Source organism: Parambassis ranga, chromosome 4 (genome assembly GCF_900634625.1).
Source record: "Parambassis ranga chromosome 4, fParRan2.1, whole genome shotgun sequence".
In the NCBI taxonomy this organism is placed as follows: domain Eukaryota; kingdom Metazoa; phylum Chordata; class Actinopteri; family Ambassidae; genus Parambassis; species Parambassis ranga.
Window position 1 is genome coordinate 3540219 of NC_041025.1, and position 21294 is coordinate 3561512.

General features: G+C 38.7%; 1 protein-coding gene across 1 annotated transcript in view; it reads left to right on the forward strand.

Annotated features, from left to right (window-relative positions):
- The window catches only part of LOC114434560 (inactive N-acetylated-alpha-linked acidic dipeptidase-like protein 2), a 202781-nt gene that overhangs the window by 148621 nt on the left and 32866 nt on the right, over window positions 1-21294 (forward strand). Inside the window, exon 11 of the mRNA XM_028403876.1 lies at window positions 16384-16530. Within this exon, the coding sequence (XP_028259677.1) occupies window positions 16384-16530 (147 nt within the window). The remainder of the gene's footprint in view (window positions 1-16383; window positions 16531-21294) is intronic.

Here is a 21294-nt window from a genome sequence, read left to right on the forward strand (position 1 = left end):
ATCAACGGGAGGGGGAGACACATGAGGAGGGCATGACAAGACACCTGAAATGAGAGGGAGGTTGGAAGGATGACATTCTACAGCTTGCCTTCAGGACCTTTTATCTCAAACTATGGTAGTGGTTAGCATGTTCCCTCTAGTGGTACACTGAGGAAACCTTTATCCCCAATGAACCAAAATTATTTTTTCTCAACTACAGTTGTGTAGTAGCATGTGCACACATCCACTGTAGTTACAAGCTGAAGTGACAGGATAATAAGAAAGAGAAGTAGCACCACCTCTCTGTTAACCAGCAGAGGAATAGGACTTGCGTCATATTTAGATTCTTTTTTAGTGGTAACAGAGAAAGAGCCTGAGGCCGTATTTTGTGGCAATGCTCTTAGCAAATAATCCATGAGACAATCACATCTCAAGCAGAATCCTACAACCAAACACACAGTGTTTTGTGTGCACTTCTCTCTCCTGTATGGTTCATACTTGGGCAGGATAATGAGCCTTTCCTCCTGTAAACTGACCTCAACCCCACTCAGTGTTTATGAAAGCACCCAACAAAGTAGAGATGCAAACATTCATCATCCTGAGATATTGGTGATGAACAGATTCTTTGATGGGACTCTTTAAGAGTCCATTGAGCACATGTAAAGTGGTCACTAAGAGGTAACATTGATCAGGCATGAGCAGAATTTGCTCCATAAGTGACACATAAGTGTCTCCTGTAAACAGTCCATCGTCAGGACAACATTGACCAGTTGCACACATGCTGACGTTCATATTATCCAGTATCTTCTCACATCATCTGCTTTACATACCTTGGTGTGTGATTTAATCATGTCTGTGTTGCACACTGTCTCCCCTGTACCCACCTGTCTGCTGCTTATTTACATGAATAGAATCTGGCAAGCTGATAGTTCGGTGATGCACATAGTGTGTTTTTTTTTTTTTTTTTTTTTTTTTTTTTCCTTCCTGGCTTTTACTCATTTGCCATGCAGAGTGTAGAAATGGAAATTTGATTTAAAAATTTGTAGCTGTATCTTATCGTAGTGGGCTAGACTGATTAGATATTTACCTTGGTGTCTTCATAGTACAGCAGAAAAATGTGTGGTCTTAAAGGCACAGTTCACCCCAAAATCACATATTTTTCTTTTGGCCTTATTTATACGAACAACTTATTGCCACTCCAAAAAAATAACGATGAAAAAAGTTTGCTGTGAACATTTTGGTTTTTGTTCTCTTTATTAACTTATACTGGGTCAGATGCATGTTTGAGTTTTCTCTAATTGTAGCTATGATTGTGCTGTTTCGAAAGGAGTGCAGGACTTTTTTGTATTTCTCTGATCTTGGGGTGAATTTGCTGGGACGTCCACTCCTGTGAAGATTGACAGCTGTCTTGAATGTTTTCCTCTTGTGAATAATCTTTCTCACTGTAGAACTCCAAATAGTTTAAAATGGTTTTATGAGTCTTTCCAGATTGATGTGCAGCAACAGTTGTTTCTCTAACACCATTGTTTATGTATTTCCTTCTTGTCATTTTGTTAACACACACCTGAATGCTGCAGAGCAGCAAACTGTCAAACCGTCTGTTTTCATAGAGGTCTGTACACCTGCTGATGATCAAGTCATCAAGGACTGATGATCAGCAGCACCTGCTGCAGCTCAACTAATTAGATCCTATGGAAGCAGTAGGGGAATACTTGTTATTTGTCTGAGGTTGTATTTACCTAACACTAAGACCTGCTGTAGAAATACAGTAGGGGAGTTATAATAGAGTGATATATAAACACAGTAGCAGTAGTATAACCTGTCGTCTTGAAAGGTGTAAAAAAAAAAAGAGTTATAATAGAGTGATATATAAACACAGTAGCAGTAGTAGTGCCCTCCGCAGTTCTTCCACTGTAAACATAATCAAAGGACCTGTGCCTGCACAGTGGAGCAAACACACCAAGGTTTTCCAGTGACTGTTTTGGTCATGGTTACATCAGAATGTAGTGCCCTATAGGGTGCCTCTACACATATGTAGCAATCTGGATCAAAGTGTCCTTTGACTGGAAAAAAAAATACAACAGTCCACTGTAAGTACCCCCCGTGAGCAACAAAACATGATGTGCCCTTTAAATGCAGAAGATGTATGGCAGTAATGGGCACCATTCTACTGGAAAAAAGATGCCTTTGGTGTAACTGGAACACACTGATATGCAGGAATAGGTGCCCTTTTAATAAAATGAAAAAAAAAAAAACACACACACAAATACATTCCCTGTGCCCTCTAGGACACCCCCCACAATGTGAGGAAACATGATGCCACAATGAGTGTCCTTTCAATGAGCAAGAAACACGATGACATGCCCTACAGGGTGCACCGTACGGGAGAATGCTGTCAAGTGCTCCGGCAGTAAAGAACAAGAGGAAGGGTGTCCTATATGATGCCCTTATGATGAAGTAAATGGGCAATTATGGAAGAAATCAATGTATCCTGACCATTAGGAAAGTAAAGCACATGGTACTTGTTGTAGGTGACTTGGTGGTTCAGTCGAAAATTGACATTTGTGCATAGATCATGGAGTAGTAGCAGTGAATTCAATTTACTACAGGAGATAAGCGTGTATATATATATATATATATATATATATATATATATATATATATATATATATACGCACACACTGTATATAATTGTTATTTGTATCCATCTAAGCTATGTTGATGTTATGTCCATATTTTGTGATTCATGCTTATCTCCTGTAGTAAATTGAATATATTATAAATATAGGACTTTCTGGCTCAGTACTACAAAAGGTGTGAAAATTAATAGTATAATGTATGACATTTCAAAATGGTACAACCAGGCCTTTCATATAATCTACCTGGAAAAAGTGTGTCAATCCAGCCCCATGTTAAAATGTCCAGCTTTACAGTGGAAATAAACATGTTTACATGCTGATACAAAGAACTCATTAAATTATATTTGGACTAGAGATTACACATAACTATGGCTATGGCCGGTTTGAGTGACAGGTGGGGTTTGTAAGCCAGCAGGTGAGGTCACAGACGCTTCATCCATATTTTTTTTGTTTTTGTTTTTGATTTTTTTTTACTGTGAATAGTTACCATTCATTGATTTTTTTTTCTATATGTGGACATGCTCCCCAAACTACAGATCTTTACATTGAAAATAACAGTAATACAAAATCACCAGTACAATTTCAATAATGTGACCTTGCGTACCTGTAGGACAAACATTTTCAAGTCTCACATAAAGGTTATATTTTCCACCGAAAACACAGCCATGCATAATTCAAATAATTTCCACATTGTATCTGAAAAGCAATATACCTTTACATGTTTCCAGCATGTTGGATTTTGTACACAATTTGCATTCACTGTGACAAATTGTCCTCTCAGAGCGTGCGGCTGCTGGAAGAATGACAGCTGATATTTTAATTGAATTATGACACCATGACAGGTTTTCAAACAGGAAGAAATGAGAAGACAATGGTCCCTGTTTGACAGTCACACTGTAAATGGTAAATATGAACATCATCATGCACATTTTTGGAAGATGTCTAATTTATACGTTTTCTCCCATAAAGCCAGCGGAAAAGAAGCCACAGATAAATCACCGAAATGAGTCTGTGACTTTATGGCCATCCAAGATGGTTCGACAGCACACTTGGCATAATATTTGAAATAGTACGCTGTTGGCAATATGTTTGAATTACCATAGTGCTTGTATTGTCAGGGACGGCATTGTGTGAGTGCGCCTGGCTCCATGAATCTGCATAATCACGAGGAGAGAGGCTGCACAGCCTCAGAAGGCTTTTATGTGACCCCTTCCATCACAGTTTCATATCACAGCGACAGAACATAAGTAGCATATGAAAATGTGTGTTAGGTGACGAATGAGCACTGTCATTACTTGTGGCTCTGACATTTGTCAACCGCTGTGATGTGATGCATTTGTCCTGCAGCAGTTTTGTACCTGGCCCCTTTTTTCCAGCTGTTTGTAAGCGAGCAGGTGAAGTCACATGGCTGGAGATCATCGCTAATTTAATTATAGACAGATTATGGCCCAGTTTGTGTAAAACCTACAGCCTTAGAATATATATATATATTTGCTGTTAGTGAGGATTAATCAATGCCTAGCAAGTGCACTGCCTCTCTGGGCAATCTTCTGAAAGGTTGACTTTTAACCCACTCAGCAATCATTTGATCAATTGTTCAGAGAGAATGGCCCCTTTCTTGAGTGGGAAAATTGCATGTGCTTTATCATGGATTGTCCACATCTCCAAGGGAACCCAATTATTGGTAGCTTTGCTGGTGTAACTTGTACATTCACATAATGCCACAGCTGTACAAAATGTGGTCACAATGGTTCCCTCAGAAAAAACCCAAAGCTGCAAGCATTTGCATGTATTTTAGTGGATTATTGCAGAAATGTTTTTGAAGAAAATCTAAGATGCTTACACATTTTCCAGTAAGTTAATTTGACCCAACTGTGTTGTAGACAACATATAATTTGAAAATCTCACACTCACACTTTAATCTTAAGTAAATTGACTTTTTAAATGCTTACATGCTACTTCTCTTAGGTATTTCTAGCAAAAATCAGTAGGGTATTTATTTTTTTTACAGATTCACAGAATCATCAAGCATTTGTAAATTTTGATGAAGAGTGATGAGGTCACAACAGACAGGTCCTTCCACACTAAACTTGGAGGATGATTTCATTCATTTTCAACAACATTTACTATATAAATACTCACTGATACTTATACATTTACAACTAAAAACAGTGTACTAATGCTGCGGGGGTTCTCCCTCAGAAAATGTCTAATGAGGTAAATGCTATTTCCTGCATTCTGGTGGATTTTAACAGGTTGTTCAACACTTATTTTGTCTACAGAAGTAAATGCTTAAATCAATAACAGAGACAGATTCAACAATAGCTCCTTACATACAAAAACAAATTCACAATGAAACAAGAACCTAATGGTGGTACTACACTAACAGATTATTATAACAAAATAGGTTTATATCTATTACTTCCTACTTTGGTGCTGCCACAATTTTCACCACAAAAATTATATTTCTGCTTTACTGTATTCCCAATGGAGACTACACAAAATGGATCCGATTAATTAGATTAGAAACAGATTATACCAAGCCTCCAAAAATCTGCCTTCCTCTCTCATTTTCAGAGACAAAGGACTGGCAAACCTCCCTCATGTCCACCTGATCGAGTTTCTCTTGGTGAATGTGGCAGAAAGCTACACCGTTTAAACGTTTGTGTTTCATGGAAGAGTGAAGCCATGTTTTAAGCCTCCCTAAGGCACTGAAGTTTCTTTCAGCTTCAGCTGAAGAGCATGGCACAAACAGAAGCAGCTTGACCAATACCTCTAGTTGTGTGAACAGAGCACATACTTCCGGCAACATAGCTGTGAGGGTCTCTGCTGATTCGCAGCTGTGTTGCAGGGATACTGCATTTTGAACATTGCCAGCTGTACCTCCAGTGAATGTTGATTTATTTCTGGGTACCTACTGACAACATCCTCCATCTTTTCAGTAAAATAAGCACCCTTTTCTATTTTACTGGAAATATGGAAGCTGTCCAAGTCCAAGCTCCAACTGCACATGAACAGTATCTAATCGTTTGAAGAACTCTATTTTTCAGTGGATGTTGGTCTGAATGCAGGTGTACTTCCTGTGTGGTATTTTGGGGGTCTGTGGATATGGGACATCTGGATAGATTCATTGTTCATTGGTAGAGTGTGCCAAGCGCATGGTAGAAGGCCCCTGTCTATGTAATGGAGGCATATGGCCTCCTTCTCAGACCCTGAGATGTCTTAGGCTACGTTCGGACTGCAGGTCTTAATGCCCAATTCGGATTTTTTGGCAAAATCCGATTTTTTGGTGTTTACAAAATAATATGTGACTGCTACCACTCTCCTGTGTGAACAGACTGCGGCCCTGAAGTGACCCACATGCACAGAAGAGGACACAACGTCACACAATGAGTCACACAAAATTGTGTTGCTTTGTTTAAGGTAATGTCCGATCGTAGCCAACATAATTACAACCAAATATTATTAAGAAGAACGCCGAGAAGGAAGAGAGCAGTCGCTGCAAGGTCTGTACAGAGATGTGTGTGGGTGCGGAGTGGTGGGATAGTGATGTTACTGCTTTTAGCGACACTGACTTCATTCATAATTTCAGAATGACGAGAACCTTTGAATTCATCAGCGAGCACCTTTCTGTGTCACTTTCACGGCAAGAGAGTCGACATCTCCCTTATCTGTGAGCAAGCGCGTTGGAGTTGGGCTCTACTTCCTGGCAACAGGCGTTTGTTGCTAACAACACCGCTTGTCTGCCCGCTCCTGTGTCACAGAATTGTGACATCCGTCGCCTTTCACTGACGCAAAAGTTGGATATACGCCGCATAGCTGTTCAGACTGAGGTTGCATTGCAAAAAATCTGATACATATCTGATTTAGGACCACATATGAAAGTGGCCTCGGTCGGATATAAAAAAATCAGAATTGAGCTGTTCAGACTGTCATGAAAATATCAGGTCACATATGGGCAAATAAATCGGATTTGGGTCACTTTAGCCTGCAGTCTGAACGTAGCCTTAGACTCCATCCATAATGATGGAGTACTACAACATGGTCAGCTCATGTACAGTGCTTGAAATGGTCCTAACAATTGTACTGGCTATATTACAATTACAAACTTCATTCTGAATTTCTGGACTTGTGTAGTGGTTTGTAGGCTTACTGAGCCATCGCTTCAGCACATCATCATCCTCAGCTTTGTCTTAAATTAGCTGAAAAAGGTTACCATGGCCACATAAAGCTAGACTCTGGCGAGCAAGAAAACTGATAGATTTAATTACTTTGAGCAAGCATGCTTTTGCTTGTCTTTGCTGCTGCTACCTAGCTGTAAATAGCTGAGTGTAAATATCTCTGTGTTGGTATGTGTATGTTGTCAAAAAATACTTTGTGTGCTTGTTGGTGATTAGTACATTTTTTTTTCATTATTAGCCACATAGTGGACTATTTTGTGTTTTAAAGGCTTCCATACAATGAAATGTATGTGTTTATTGTAAAATGATATAGGATGAGCATAAACTAATAAACGGCAGGATCGCGACCTTGTAACAGTAACAGCACACTACAGTCATATTTTCTTCTTCCCTTATCTGCTACGACAGTGTGTTTCCCTGTTAGTATAACGTAGCAGCGCCTTTGTACTGATGGGTGTGTTTTAAGTTTGCCAACAGTGAGAAGTGATTTGATTGGTGTAAATGAGCTTTTTAACGCGTCTACTTGCCCTGATCAAAGTCGCACAGACCTTTCTGCTGTCTACTTTTATGCTTCTAACATCAGCTTTGAGTACAGAATGTTCATTTACAGTCTCGTACACCCACACACTGACAGGCGCCATGGTAACCAGATAATGTTATTCTCTTCACCTGTCAGTGTTTAAAATGTTCTGACTAATTGGTTTATACTACTTCATAATTTCCTTTTATAGTAGACAATAGTCATATTGTTGTTATTATTACTTTTTTTTTAAATCTGCACACATCTGTGGAATTTCCCTTTTGGGTCAGAGACCAGTTTTTGGACTATTCAGATCTATTGTTTGTGCCCCTTTCTCATCTGTCCGCTGTATTAGTCCCTAGTTTATGAAAGGCTTGTGATGCTTTTATATATATATATATATATATATATGTGTGTGTATATATATATATATATATATATATATATATATATATATATATATATATATATGTGTATATATGACCACTGTGTGGAACAGGATTAGTATTATTTTTACACACGTATTGCATTCTGATTATGGTACAGCACAATTCTCTGCCACTGTCACAATACTGATGTACAGTGACTGAACAAAATTTTGGAGTTATGTGTTTGTATTTTTATAAAATTGGGAGGAGGGACTCACTGAGGTCATAATTGGAAAATGTTAACAATATGAGTGATGTTGCTATAACATGGAATCTTAGGGATAGGGTAATGAGTGAGGATGTCACCCACTGATTTGGACATAGGAGCCATATTGAAACCTACAAAGTGGCCTCGGTCTAAGCCATCTTATCCGGTTGGACTAATACTTGCAACCTGTCATCAGTAATAAAACCTTATGTACGGTTGATATTCCAGTCTTTGGAAACAACCACTGAGTACGTATCTGCCGGCAGTATGTAATATCTTGTTGCTTGGGGGGCAGGAATTGTCACTGTGGTACATACATCACTAAAATAAAGCAGTGGTGTCAGGGGGGGACATGAACCCCAGGCTCCTGGGTGAAAGTTTGCTGCAGGGTTAATGCCACCACCAACCCCTTCCAGCCTCTTTATGTGAACTTTAGTGGCCTTTGTATGATCACTACAACACTGTTAGCAATTATCCACATAGCATGAAGGACAAAAAGTACAAACAAACAAACAAAAACAAACATACACAACAATAAATAAACAGGATTACTTTGTTTCAATTACTACAATCAATGTCAAATTCTTTTTTAAAACAAGCCAGTTAAGGACTTCCTTTAAGATCAGCATAGCTAGCTCTACAGATTTGATTTCAATCAAAGCCATTAGCTGATTAGCATAGGATGCATAAATTAAGCAATGTGAAAAAACACAAATGTATAAATGTCAGAACTGATTGATACATAAGTCTAGAAATGATCAAAATATGATGGATGGACTTGTTGATGTACTTGTTTATGGCTTTATACTTTATACTATTTTTCTTTAATCTTCCTTTCATCATAGCACTCTCTTCAGGCAGTAAAGCGCCTGCAGTGCATTGAGAAATGCATCATCTGAGAATTTCATCAGAAACAGTGCCATTACTGAGTGCGTTTCTATGACAACACTACGACACAAACACTCGACAGCAACATTCAGACTTTTCCATCTTTGTCTGGATGGTTCTTTGAGGCCTAATCCACTTCATCATGTAATTCCGTTCACAATTTAAGCTGATGTCATAATGATAATGTAACTATTGTCCGTTTTATATTGGTAGTTCTATTTCGTTTCACACCATGGTTTGTTTATTTCCCTCTTTCTTTTCCTCTTGTCCTCTGTCGATTGGTTTCACCTGCGTCCTGTTTGCCTTGATTAGTCCTGTGCTCCTTTTTGCCAGTGTGTCTGATTTGCTCTCTGTCTATTTGTGAACATTTTCTGAGAGTAAAAACTTCTCAGAAGTGAGTATGATGTATTTTTTTGCAGTCTCAACCTGCAGGCTTCATATTTGTAAAACTAAATGCTAACATAGCTTCATTCAAGAACAAAAACAATATCCTTGATATCAACTCATTTCAAGCTATAGCATTCTACATAACACTTATGAATTTGTAGTAGAGTAGTATTGAGTGGTAAGCTGAGATCTCTAAATGATTTCACTCTCTCCTTATCATAGTAGACAAAGAAATTAAATATTGATTCCTGGTGTGGCACCACAGGCTGAAATTACCCATTCTGTCTGCTCTCTGGCTCTGACTCCTTCCCTCCCTGTCCTCTTGCTTATTCTGTCTGCCCTCCCAATGCATCCTCCCTCTTACTCTCTCTCTCTTTCTCTCTCTTTATTTGATTTCTAAAGGACTGCCCTCTCATTCTGACTCCCTCTGTTTCTGTGACACTCTTTTAATGCTCTGTGACTGGTTATAAGAGAGAAAAGCAAAGTACAGGTACACGGCCTGACTTAAAATCCTCTCTCTCCCTGGTTGGATTGATGTATATTTTCCAATTCTACTCAAGTTGAGGCATTTTTCTTCTTTCGGCCATCTTTATTGCTAGAATTCAAAGGCTTCACAGACCTTTGAAAGTGTTGAGTAAATGCCATGACCTATGGATACTTGAAATGCTCACAAAAGCTGCAGTATTTTTAAAATCTGATAAAAGGAAGGCTAAGAGGCTAAAGCTAGATTCTTTCATATGAAAAACGTATCTTTATTCTTTTATACAAGGTTAGAGTTGTACGTTTTCAAATGCTAATGCTGCACCTGAAACTACCTGGTACGTTTCAGTTGGGTTAAGGTCAGGACTTTGAAGACAAGAATTTGAAGACATCAGCTCAGTTCTCGTTTAACAATGCCTTTACAGGCAGAGAGATCGGATGTCCTGATATTTGCGTTTAGAATTGGCCGGTGTAAGAATTAGTCAGAATTCATTGTCCCATCAATGCTAGCAAGTTGTCCTGGGTCAGATGCAGCAAAACAGGCCCAAACCATGATACTACCACCACCACACCACCACACTACCACAATTTTTTGCCTCATCTATCCACAAAATGATTTTGCAGCAGTAGTCTGGTTTGTCCGCGTGACTTTTAGCAAACTGCATACAGACAGCAGTGTGGTTTTTGGAGAGCAGTGATTTCCTCTGCGCAGCTCTTCCTCTCCTGATTGTGAATTCATGAACATTAACCATGTGGCAGGTTTACCTTGGGTTTCTTTGTGATCTCATAAACTGCTACAGGTCTTGTTTTCGGACTAATCAATGTTAGTCAACACTTAACACTTAATTTGTACGCACCTTTCTGTGGATCTGTGTAGTCCATACACTTTAAAGATGATTTTGTAACCCTATCCTGCCTGATCAGACATTTTGTAGCTCCGTATTTAAATAAAATTGGGCTTAAACTGACAGCTGATTATCATCCAACTGATTAATAAACACCTGTGAAGAGATGAACTCTAATCTGGCCCCTAAAATTACCGGTAACTGCTAATCCTAGAGGTTCACATACTTTTATCACTCAGATATGTAATATTTGATCATTTTTTAAATGAATACTTAATGGCAAAATCTAACATTTCTCTCTGTCCATTTTCTGAACTTACAAAAAAATCTGCTGGTTTTTAGGTTTCATTAACGTTTTGTATCTTCCTGTATAATAGTGCATAGTGGTGCACAGCAAGGAAACACATTGTAGAAAATGTAGATATGTAGCTAACAGGGAAACCAGAATGTCCTAAAACAACTCTACACACTGTGTAGTTCAATTGTGTAGTAGCACTGATGGCAACGGCCCAGAATCACTCAGTACCTCCTCAAATTGTGGTCTATAATTAATGTCCACAATTCATAATTGAATGTCGATGTCAGTGTAATTTGCCAATGCTGTAATTGGCTAATCCCACACCCCGTTGGATTTCATAACATTGTACTAAAGTCTCGTTTTTCCAGGGCAGGTTAACCATTTAAGCCAAACCTGCACGGTCTGTGAACATGGGCACAAAAACCATAACTCAGACCAGCTTTTGAAATGTAGTCTATCACCTTAAGATTTCCCTACACAGTGATGCAGGAACTAAAACCACAGTATGTTGTTCAGTCATAGAAACACGGGCAGTTCATGCTTGCCTGATGGCATACTTGCTCACAAATTGGATTGTTCAGCGGTGCTAGTGTCTTTTCTAATCAGGCAGTTCATGCAAATGGAGTTCATGTGAAGTTCACTCAATATCTTGGTTGAACAGCAGCGTTCCAGTGAATTGCACAACCAACAAATAGACAGGCTACAGTCACTCGTACTGAGCAGAGAGTTCAGTCTGTACAAATCCACCATAATTCAGAGTCTTATGAAATCCAAACCGATGACCTAAAAATGTTCAATTACCACCTCTTGAGCTGACGAACATTCTAAACACACTGACAGAAAAGCAGCCCTGATTGCAGGACTATTGAATTGGATTGCAGTATATTGTACATACTGCTGGATTTTGTTGTTTCCACGGCTGCAGGGAAGTTATGCTGTGTTTGTCTCACATGATTTGCTGCTGAGCAGTACCAGTTTGAACTTGAGGCATTCTGACTTGAGTAAGATTTGACTCATAAATCTGGCGACTTGCGACATAATAAGGTTATCTGAAATTACTAAAAAACCTGCTGGGAGGACACAGTTTGACAAGTCAACATTACATAATATGATGCATATAAAATGTAACCATATTTTATTCCAGATCAAATCCTTTTATGTCTCTTGTGCTCATTTTAGCCCGCACAGTTTCACTCAGTCATTCCAAGCTGCAGCTGATGGTATCTCACTCAGTATAAAATAATGATATCACAGCAGGTTGAGACCTAGCTGCAGCTAAGACTCTGAGACGTCGTTGTAATGACAGCACATAATCTGTAAATTCATGTAAAACAAACTTATACACAAAAACACATATCTGCCCCAGCTTCCTGCTTTCAATGATATGTTTAACCGTTGTCAGTGAAGCCTGGTCCCATCCTCTGGTCAAGTTAGGACAAAAAAATACCTACAAACTCGACACCTATGGGAGATGTTTTCCTTGTTTCGTGTGTTCGTTTATTATTCAAGTGAGGGTATTATGAATAATGTGGTTGGAATTGATACGCGTTACCTGTTGGAAGATCCAACTAGCATTTAAGCCTGCAAAAGCTACTAAAGAGTCAGTGGTCTAGGATGATGTTGTACCGATGTTGAAGATGTGTTGATTAATTTGGGACATCAACTGAAGACAGTACTCTACTTTAGTTCAAGTTGTTGTGGGAGTGAATTTAGTCAAACTATAAAATTAAAGTTGGAATTCTTCAAAAAAACAAAAAAAAACAAAAAAATAAACAGATCCATATGACTCAGCAGCCACATACAGGAATCCAGACATACCGGAAACAGACCAACTCTGCAGATGCTTTTTGATATACAGTGGGTACAGAAAGTATTCAGACCCCCCCACAAAAATTGGTCTCAAGGCTGGTCTCGAGAACTACATATCAGTTTGACGATATTACTGGCTGAAGTCAGCCAGGTACAGTGGGTACGGAAAGTATTTCGAACCTTTTAAATGTTTCACTCTTTATATTGCAGCAATTTGCTAAAATCTTTACAGTTCATTTTTTTCCTCAGTAATGTACACACAGCACCTCATATTGACAGAAACACACATAATTGTTGACATGTTTGCAGATGTATTAAAAAAGAAAAAGTGAAATATGGCATGGTCCTCAGTATCAGAGCCTTTGCTATGACTCATATATTGAACTCAGGTGCGTCCATTTCTCCTGATCATCCTTGATGGTTCTACACCTTCATCTGAGTCCAGCTGTGTTTGATGAGACTGATTGGACTTGATTAGGAAAGACACACCTGTCTGTATAAGACTTACAGCTCACAGTGCATGTTAGAGCACATGAGGATCATGAGGTCAAACTTTAATGATTTTAGCAAATGGCTGCAATATAACAAATTTAAGAGGGTCTGAATACTTTCCGTACCTACCATACACCCTTTCAATGTAATAGCAAAAAAGAAGCAAATCAACAGGCTTACATTAGCAGTGTGCAGAGCTGCTACTTCACAAGTTGTATAGGTTGCCAATGCAACATCAATGCAGCACCATGCTAAGTTATGTAGGTCTATGAAGATTACCATGATCACTTAAAAGACAAAAAATATATATGTAACTATGGTAACAGGCAGAAATATTCTTCCCCATTCTGCTGTTGTTCGTCCTGCCTGGTGCAGAAACAGTGATCTAAGACTTTGAGCTGTGTTTTCTTCATACTTAATCTTAATTAGCAAATGTTATCAAAATGCTTCCATTTTTGTATATTTAATTAAAAGACCATTAATCCTGCACAGAAGTACTGTAATCAACAAATCATCTATCAAAATTGTTGCCAATTATTTCTTTATCAGTTGAGTAATCAGGAAATTACTGCAGCAGAGCTCCGGGTGGTTTGTGGAACTAATAAAGTCATGTATAGTAGGGGTCAGTAGGAGCCCAGCAACACATTTATTTTTTATTTTTTGCCCAGGGTCCGTTCAGGAGGTTAATCTGACCATGTTGGGTAGTCAGTGCACTTTGGCAGTGGAGCTGCAGATCATCTGTCAATCACACAGTATTTACTGGGCTGTGATATGTGTTCTGCAGTTTATGTTCTCTTGATGAAGTTTGACTGATGTCTTTCTCTGGTGCATAAACTAATCTCACAGAATGATCTAATTTCCACTCTGCCTCTTTATTATAAATAAATAAACACAAACACACAATATTTGCTCTGCACATCAATGCTTGCATATTATCCAAAAAAAGAATTGTCATAATGTGACAGCTGATCAGAAATTACTCAATCATGTAGACAGTTTTTTTTTAGTTTTATTATTTTTTATTTACTTATTTATTTTTATTTTTTAACAGAACACTGTTTATGTACAATACTTATTTAATTTTTAATTTAGCTAAGATATATTCATTGTACATATTACATTTTCCATTGGTTGCTTCCTGTGATAAGTAGTGTAATTTTAATGGTGTATTTATTTGTTTTAATCTGCATTTGAAACTCACTGAGAAGTTACAGGATTCTCTTGTTAAAACGAAAAAAAATTAGAAGTATTAATATTTTGACTAGTCTGTCCTCTGTGTTCCCCATTATAAATCTCAGTCAACGTTAAAATTGTGCACACATGAACAGGCATTTACTCCCACCCTGTTAACTCCCACAATCAACTGTAAGTGGCTTCATGAATATTGATGTCCATGTAAATATTTTTGTCCTTCCAGACCTTTTTGTGGGACTGATTTAATAAAAATAAAAACTGATTAAAGAGAAATGAAGTTTTGAGTCAAGGTTAGAGGTATTATTTACCAGGCTTGATTGTGTTTGAGTGCGCTGTGTCATAACAGTAATGTTCAGAGAGCAGCAGCCTTTAGAGAAAATAAAATAACAAAAAAAGGTTTGACAAGAGTGTGTCAGTGACAGTGGGATGATTGGACACCAGAGCTCTCTCCCCTTGACAGACCTTGACAAAAGGAAAGTCTAATTAAATGCAATGTGACAGGAGAACATAGTGACATCAGGCGGGCTCGGAGGATGTGGACAGTTGAGATAAGCCTCCAGTTGATTGACTGTTGCATCCTGTTTCCTTCCACTACCCACTCTGTCACAGCAGTTCCTGTAACAGCAGCTGTGTTGTTCTTTCAATTAGAAATAATACCAGTGAGCAGTCCGCCCAGGTGACAGACTGCATGTTAGTGTGAAATGTGACAAAGGCTGGAATTGTGCAATTAGCCTCTTCTCATCCCCCTCTCTGTGTAAACACTGTCTGTATTTAGTACAGTTTGGACTTGTCTTTGACCGTTGTGATTAGCTTCAGCCCTCAGGAAATGTTTTCTACTTCACTGTCACAACAGTGTGGCTCACAATAAACAGCCTCACACCTTTTCTATGTCACCAAACAGTGTAATGTATGTTAACGTGACACAGACCTGCAGAAACACAGCAGTGTTTTGTAAATTGCATGTTGCAGAGTCAGTATGACAGCCTCCATGCATAGAAAAATCAAATGTCAGAATTTGTTAGGTAATGTTTGCATGTTATATGTAGCTTTCCATTTGTTTGTATTGTAAGTGTAGCTGTTGTAGCTTTTCAAGAATACACCAGGGTTTGCCTCTGATCCAAATACTTGCAAAAGAGCATACTTCTTCCAGAATTAATTGACATATTTTTTAAAGTACATTTTGTATTAAGTAAAGAAGATTAGATGCTAGTCAAACAGCTAGTATAAAAGTGGTTGTCATTCAAAAATACAAGTGTAATATAGCATTTTTACCCGCTGAAGTCATTCTACTAGTATTATTGATCTAAAGGCCCCCTGACATTCATTAAAAGGCATAAATATCTATTAATAACATGCATAACTAGTTAGCAGTTAGTTAAAGTTAGCACATGATAATTTGCATACTTTCATTTTCAATGGATGTGTTTGGATGAATGTTAAATGTTGTAAATGACAGAAGACAGTAAATGCCTGAATTTGGGAGGCCTGTCTAATGTGCAGAGGCAGGTCGTTCCAAACTTGTGGTGCTGCCACCGCAAAGGCCCGGTTCCCTCTGAGCTTCCGATTCGTTTTAGGTACATCTACTGCATTACGCTAGCATGATCTGTGTGAGAATATGTTGAGGATGTGGCAAATATTTCCATTGGTGACACTGGTGCAAGTTGATATTATAAAGAAATATTTATATTAAAAGATGTCATTTTATTCTCATATGCACAGTAAGAAAACTGGTTTCACTGTACAATGAAATTCTTACTTTGCTGCTCACACTGAATGCCATGATGTGATAAAGGTTTAAGGTACCAACAAAAAATAGAATAATTTACAAAAAAAAGCGATTTGAAGAGCATGCAGATACATACACATAAAAATATAAACTATAGAAGTAAGGAACAAATATATAACTTATTGTGTGTAACCTTTGAGCCTTTGTATCCAGTTTTGTTCCCTGTTGCTCTCTTCATGTTTCCTGGGATGAATTTCTCAGATCTAACCGTGTTATCCTTCCTCTCCATCTTATCTCGCTCTTTGTCAGAGACAGCTGTTGAGCTGCATACGTGGAGGGAACTGCCCCGGACCCAACGTCAGCTCGCTGCAGTTGCCTGGAGATGTGAGTTTCTTTGCCAACCAACTGGCCGTGCCCACCATGGAGTTTGCCTTTGAACAGGCTAAATCAGAAGAGGTAGGCCTGATTCAAAATCAATTTTTTTTCTTCACTTCCACTACTCCCATGTTCCCTGCTTATGATTTTCTGATGACACTCCCATTGCTTTACTTGAATTTGCGCTGCGAGCGGTCACTGCAGAGCAGAGAAGCTACAGCCAGTGTCTCACAAATTTGTGATTCAGTTGCTTAGTTTTATGTCAAACCTTTAGAAAAATAAATTCATAGAAAAACACACCTCCACATGTGTGACTATCCGCTTCTCTTGTGTTTGAGATTGAATGTGATAACAGCCATCTGCAGCCTATAAAAACTAAGTGTCATTTTTGACACAAAGTTTATTTACAAACTCACTTTGACACACTGCAATATGGATTTTTGTCTCTTTACAAGCAACAAATACACATCACAGGGCTTACAAATTATGCATGCCCCCGTTTACTTCCATTAAAAATGCAGTATTGATGTTTGTTGCACTGCCTTGGGGTGGAAACACAGAGATTTAGCCCCAGCTAAGTCAGCCCACTCAAATTTGGAACTCCCGGCTAGGATGGTAACTTTGAGCTTAATTAGTGTGAGAGAGCTCCATGATGTTTATCCGCCCTCCAGGCGTCTTCACAACCTGAAAATAATAGGTAGTGGAGGGTGAAATCCACGGCGCTGCCTACATTTTAGGAGAGACAAATTCAATTAGGGAAAAAAAAGAACTGCGATACGTAATATGGGAATGGTGCTGTCGGGGAACATCATGTGTGCACAGGCTGGCATTTGTCTAGCATTTAGACTGTCTATCATACATCACAGACTTATGTCAGCGGTTATTTTGATCCCTGCTTTGTGGACGTATAGGAGAAGAGGATGGTGTTACTGTCAAAGGCTGTCTGTGTGATCCAGGGCACAGTGGACTTTGAATTGACTCAGAGAGGGAAAAAAAGTGTGTCTGTGTCTGTTTTTTGTGTACCTCAGACCTGTTGATAGCTTAGCTGCTAGCTCCATCTTCTCCTTCCCTCTTCTCCGTCTTCATCTTATTCACTCTAGAGGAATATCAACATTATCATAATCATTATCACTATATATTATGAATCACAAATGAATGATCCCAAGTCGCGTCCTAAGTTGCAACTTAACTGCACAAAACAGCCCTTTGCATTTAGTCATACTGCAGTCGCTTTAATACATGTCTTTGTCAGCCACACCAGCAGGAAAATACAAACCTCCATTCAAAGCACGCCATTCATCTCCTACTCCCATTTCCACAAGGTGAACATGTTTATAACATTCTGCCTTGCGTAATATTAAATAAAGAAATGGAAAAAATACACCTAGCTTTTCCATGAATACAGCTCATTTCCTTCACACTGTGTGGTTTGGTGAATGAATGGTTTCGGGAACTGCAGTGTACAAGAGCTCTGAGCTCGCACAAAGTTGATTTAAAAAAAAAAATACATGTATTTTTTAGTGAGTTTCTGATTAATGCACCTGTGGGGCTCTCCTGCACATGTCCTATGATTTTTTTTTTTTTAAGTTTCCACCTCAGGTTCTAAAAGTAGCACCAAAAAATGTGTCACTGATTTGCTGCTCTGAGACTCTCTGTAATACAGGCCAAGGTGTGTCACATATGCACGAGGACAGCTGTCAAATGTGCAGTCAGCAAGAGTAATATGCAACCTCAATCAGCGCGCCCTGTATGGCAAGGTCACATTAATTGAATTTACTTTACAGTAACTCAGGAAGGAAAGAAGTGTGCTGTAGTGAAAGTTGCATTTTAATAATGTAGAGATGGTTATGTAACAGGAATATCTTGCAGTATATCATAGAGATGCTGCTGCTATTTGGCTGTCTGTACAGAAAGGATCCTCTGTCACTGATTTGAGTGAGCTGTGTACACTTTTGTGCAAACACTGGTGCACCTTCTCAGCCCTAAAGTCAGTTTTAGTTTACTTCTTACCTGGAAACATAATCATTAATAAAACTGCTTTTGTCAGTTTGTGTTTTTTTTTTTTTTTTTTCTCCGCTCGGCAACCTATGATACAAATGGAGCTCAGAATCCCCTAAAATACTGTCAGCGCGGATAAATGTTTTTGCCACACTTATTTTTAACAGTTTTTATATACAATCCATCAACCGATGTGTTAGTCATATCTCTTATTTTTCACTCCCACACACTGAACACGGATTTTGTGTTCTGCTCTTTGGTTTTCCCGCTACCACACATTATCAGTGTATTTTAAAAAGGGGAGGAAAGTAGAGCTGCAACACTGGGTGGTTTTCTGATTTCAAGTTGATTATATATTTTAAGATTAACTACTTCTTTTTCTCTTAAAGCAAAATAAAGTGCCCTTACATGTGTATAGTACACCCCTCTCCACTAGTGTGGTTTTGCTGGAGTGGCGATTTTTATGTCAGACCCTAATGAGCCCTGTCATCCCTTCAGGCTGTTAGAGGTTCCCTTGTTTGTTTTTGGAAATGAGAGTTGACAGAGTTGGTGTCTTGGAGGAGGAAAAGGTGTTTGTTTTTTTTAAGTCTGTAACTCTGCTCTAATGACTTCATTCCTCCATTATGAGGCCAAAGCATAGCCATCAGCAATCACAGAGTGACTCTACTGATAGTTGTGCAGTGTGAGAGAGAAAGAGAGAAAAAAAGAGACAAATAATTTGTCTCACTGGAGAGAAATATTTGACCCCAAGCATCCAAGTTTTGAGCTGGATGAACTGTTACAGCCTCCTTTCAGAAGATCTGCTGAGCTCTTCGGTGGTGCCTTGCAGCCTGAGAGTTTTGTCAGGCAAGCAGTGATGCATGCCTCCACCTGAGAGGAAATGGCTGTCTGAAAAGAATAGAAATAGAAGGTATGGGAGTGTGATTTATTCTGTTTAGGATGTTTGAGCTAAAGCGAACTTTATTTTTAAATGTCGTTGTGAGCTGATTTTCTTCCATTTTTAATATGGATTCATCACTTTTTGTCACTGCAATTCACTTTCCTGTGGTCCAGCTAGCTGGAGATTGTGTAGTAACACTTTGTACCACCAGATGGCCTGGTGAGCCAACATAGTGCCTTTGGACAAGGAAACGAGTAGTTTAAGAGTTATTGCTGTTTGGCTAAGGTGCACCTTAATCTGTGTGTTGTTTCTTATAAAATATGGATGAACCATCAATGGCATCTGCCGTTTTTGAGAGTCCAGATGGGGGGGCTTACAATCACAGTAAGCACCAATATGTCCTCACAGAAAAAAAAACCCACTTTTGAAAAGCATAGTAATATCTATGCTAATGTACTACATGATCATATTGCAATCATAGGACGTAGCCATAGAAATCTGTATTAGGAGGCAGGTTGTGATGTTTTAACTGACATTAGTTTTCACTCGCAGTTGGATTTACACATGTAAATGTACTTTTTAGTTTGATTGGCGTTGCTAGGCAATCAAACTCTTGTTATTCACCCTCTTTCTTCTTCTTTTTTATTCTTCCGCACGTTTTTTGGCGCAGCGTATCTTCAGCATACATTGACCGATTTCAGCCATTCAACTATCAAAATGTTCATCTCACAGAGGACATTCCGGGTCAACTTCAAGTTTCGGTGTCATCTGCTAAATGTATCTCCTACAAATTTCAAGCTACAGACTCCATTTTAGTCTTGAAACACTCATTAGTTGCTGCTCTATCAAACTTGTATTCAGAATTTTCAAATTCTAAATTGTTTCTGCACGCCTTTCCTCAAAGTTGGAGTGGTTTTTGAGGTCTCCTCTGCTGTTACCATAGTGACAGGCTGACACACAGAGGCATACAAAGCTCTGAATTGCTCTGATTCGCCAGCAATTCAGAGCAATCCTTCACATCAGCATTCAAAGCAATGCTTCAGCTGCAGCAATCAAACTTGCATTTTCTTCAGAAATGCCCTTTTCTAGTTAAAACAAGTTATACAAGAAGTCCCTCCATACAGTTGTGATTTAAAAAAAAATGGTCTTTTTTTCTAAATTGTTTCTGTTAATTTCTGCCACAATTTAACATGAAGATCTATAGGCATTGACTCACTTTTGGAGCTATCTCCCAGAGGCCAAAGAGGGGAACTGAAGTTTTTGCACCACTGGAGGTGGCTGCTTAGGTTTGTGTTTGTGATGGGTCCTGGTGCATTTACATCAACTTGGTGCATGTTTCTAGTTATTTCTCATCCATGGTGGAGCAGTGAATGAACTCTAGGTCACGTTTCCACTTTGTATGATAACATACAACAGCTGGGATTATTTCTTTACTCTGATTTAATTAACCTTTGATTAATTTCTTTCAAATATGTGGCACGTTCAGTCGGTTGATTAGATGTTCATCAATGCACATAGTTTATTACTGTAGATGTTAAATAATGTACAAAGCATGTTAGTTTACTTTGAGAGAGAAAGTAGAGAACTTAGAGGTGCAAAGATGTTGGCAATTTATCAAAGCAGATACATATGGCCATGACGACGAACCACCTCTATGAGCAACTTTTTCAGCAGGTTTTCCAGCATTGTTCAGTGTTCCAATCAAACTGCTATACATGATCTACTGTGTTTGTAATTGTATTCATTCATCCTCATATCCCGAACAAACAGAGATGCGGTGCCGTTAATGTGATGGGAAACCACCAGATGTTGTGTAGCAGCGCCACGTTGTTGGGGACAGAAGTGCGCTTCATTGGACATTTGTTTTCTCATTTAACATCTGGTTTTACCTCTTACTCCAGGAAAGTTTTCTCCTCTGTGCATTCATAACACTCCTGTGATTACATACCTCCCCGAATAACTTTGTT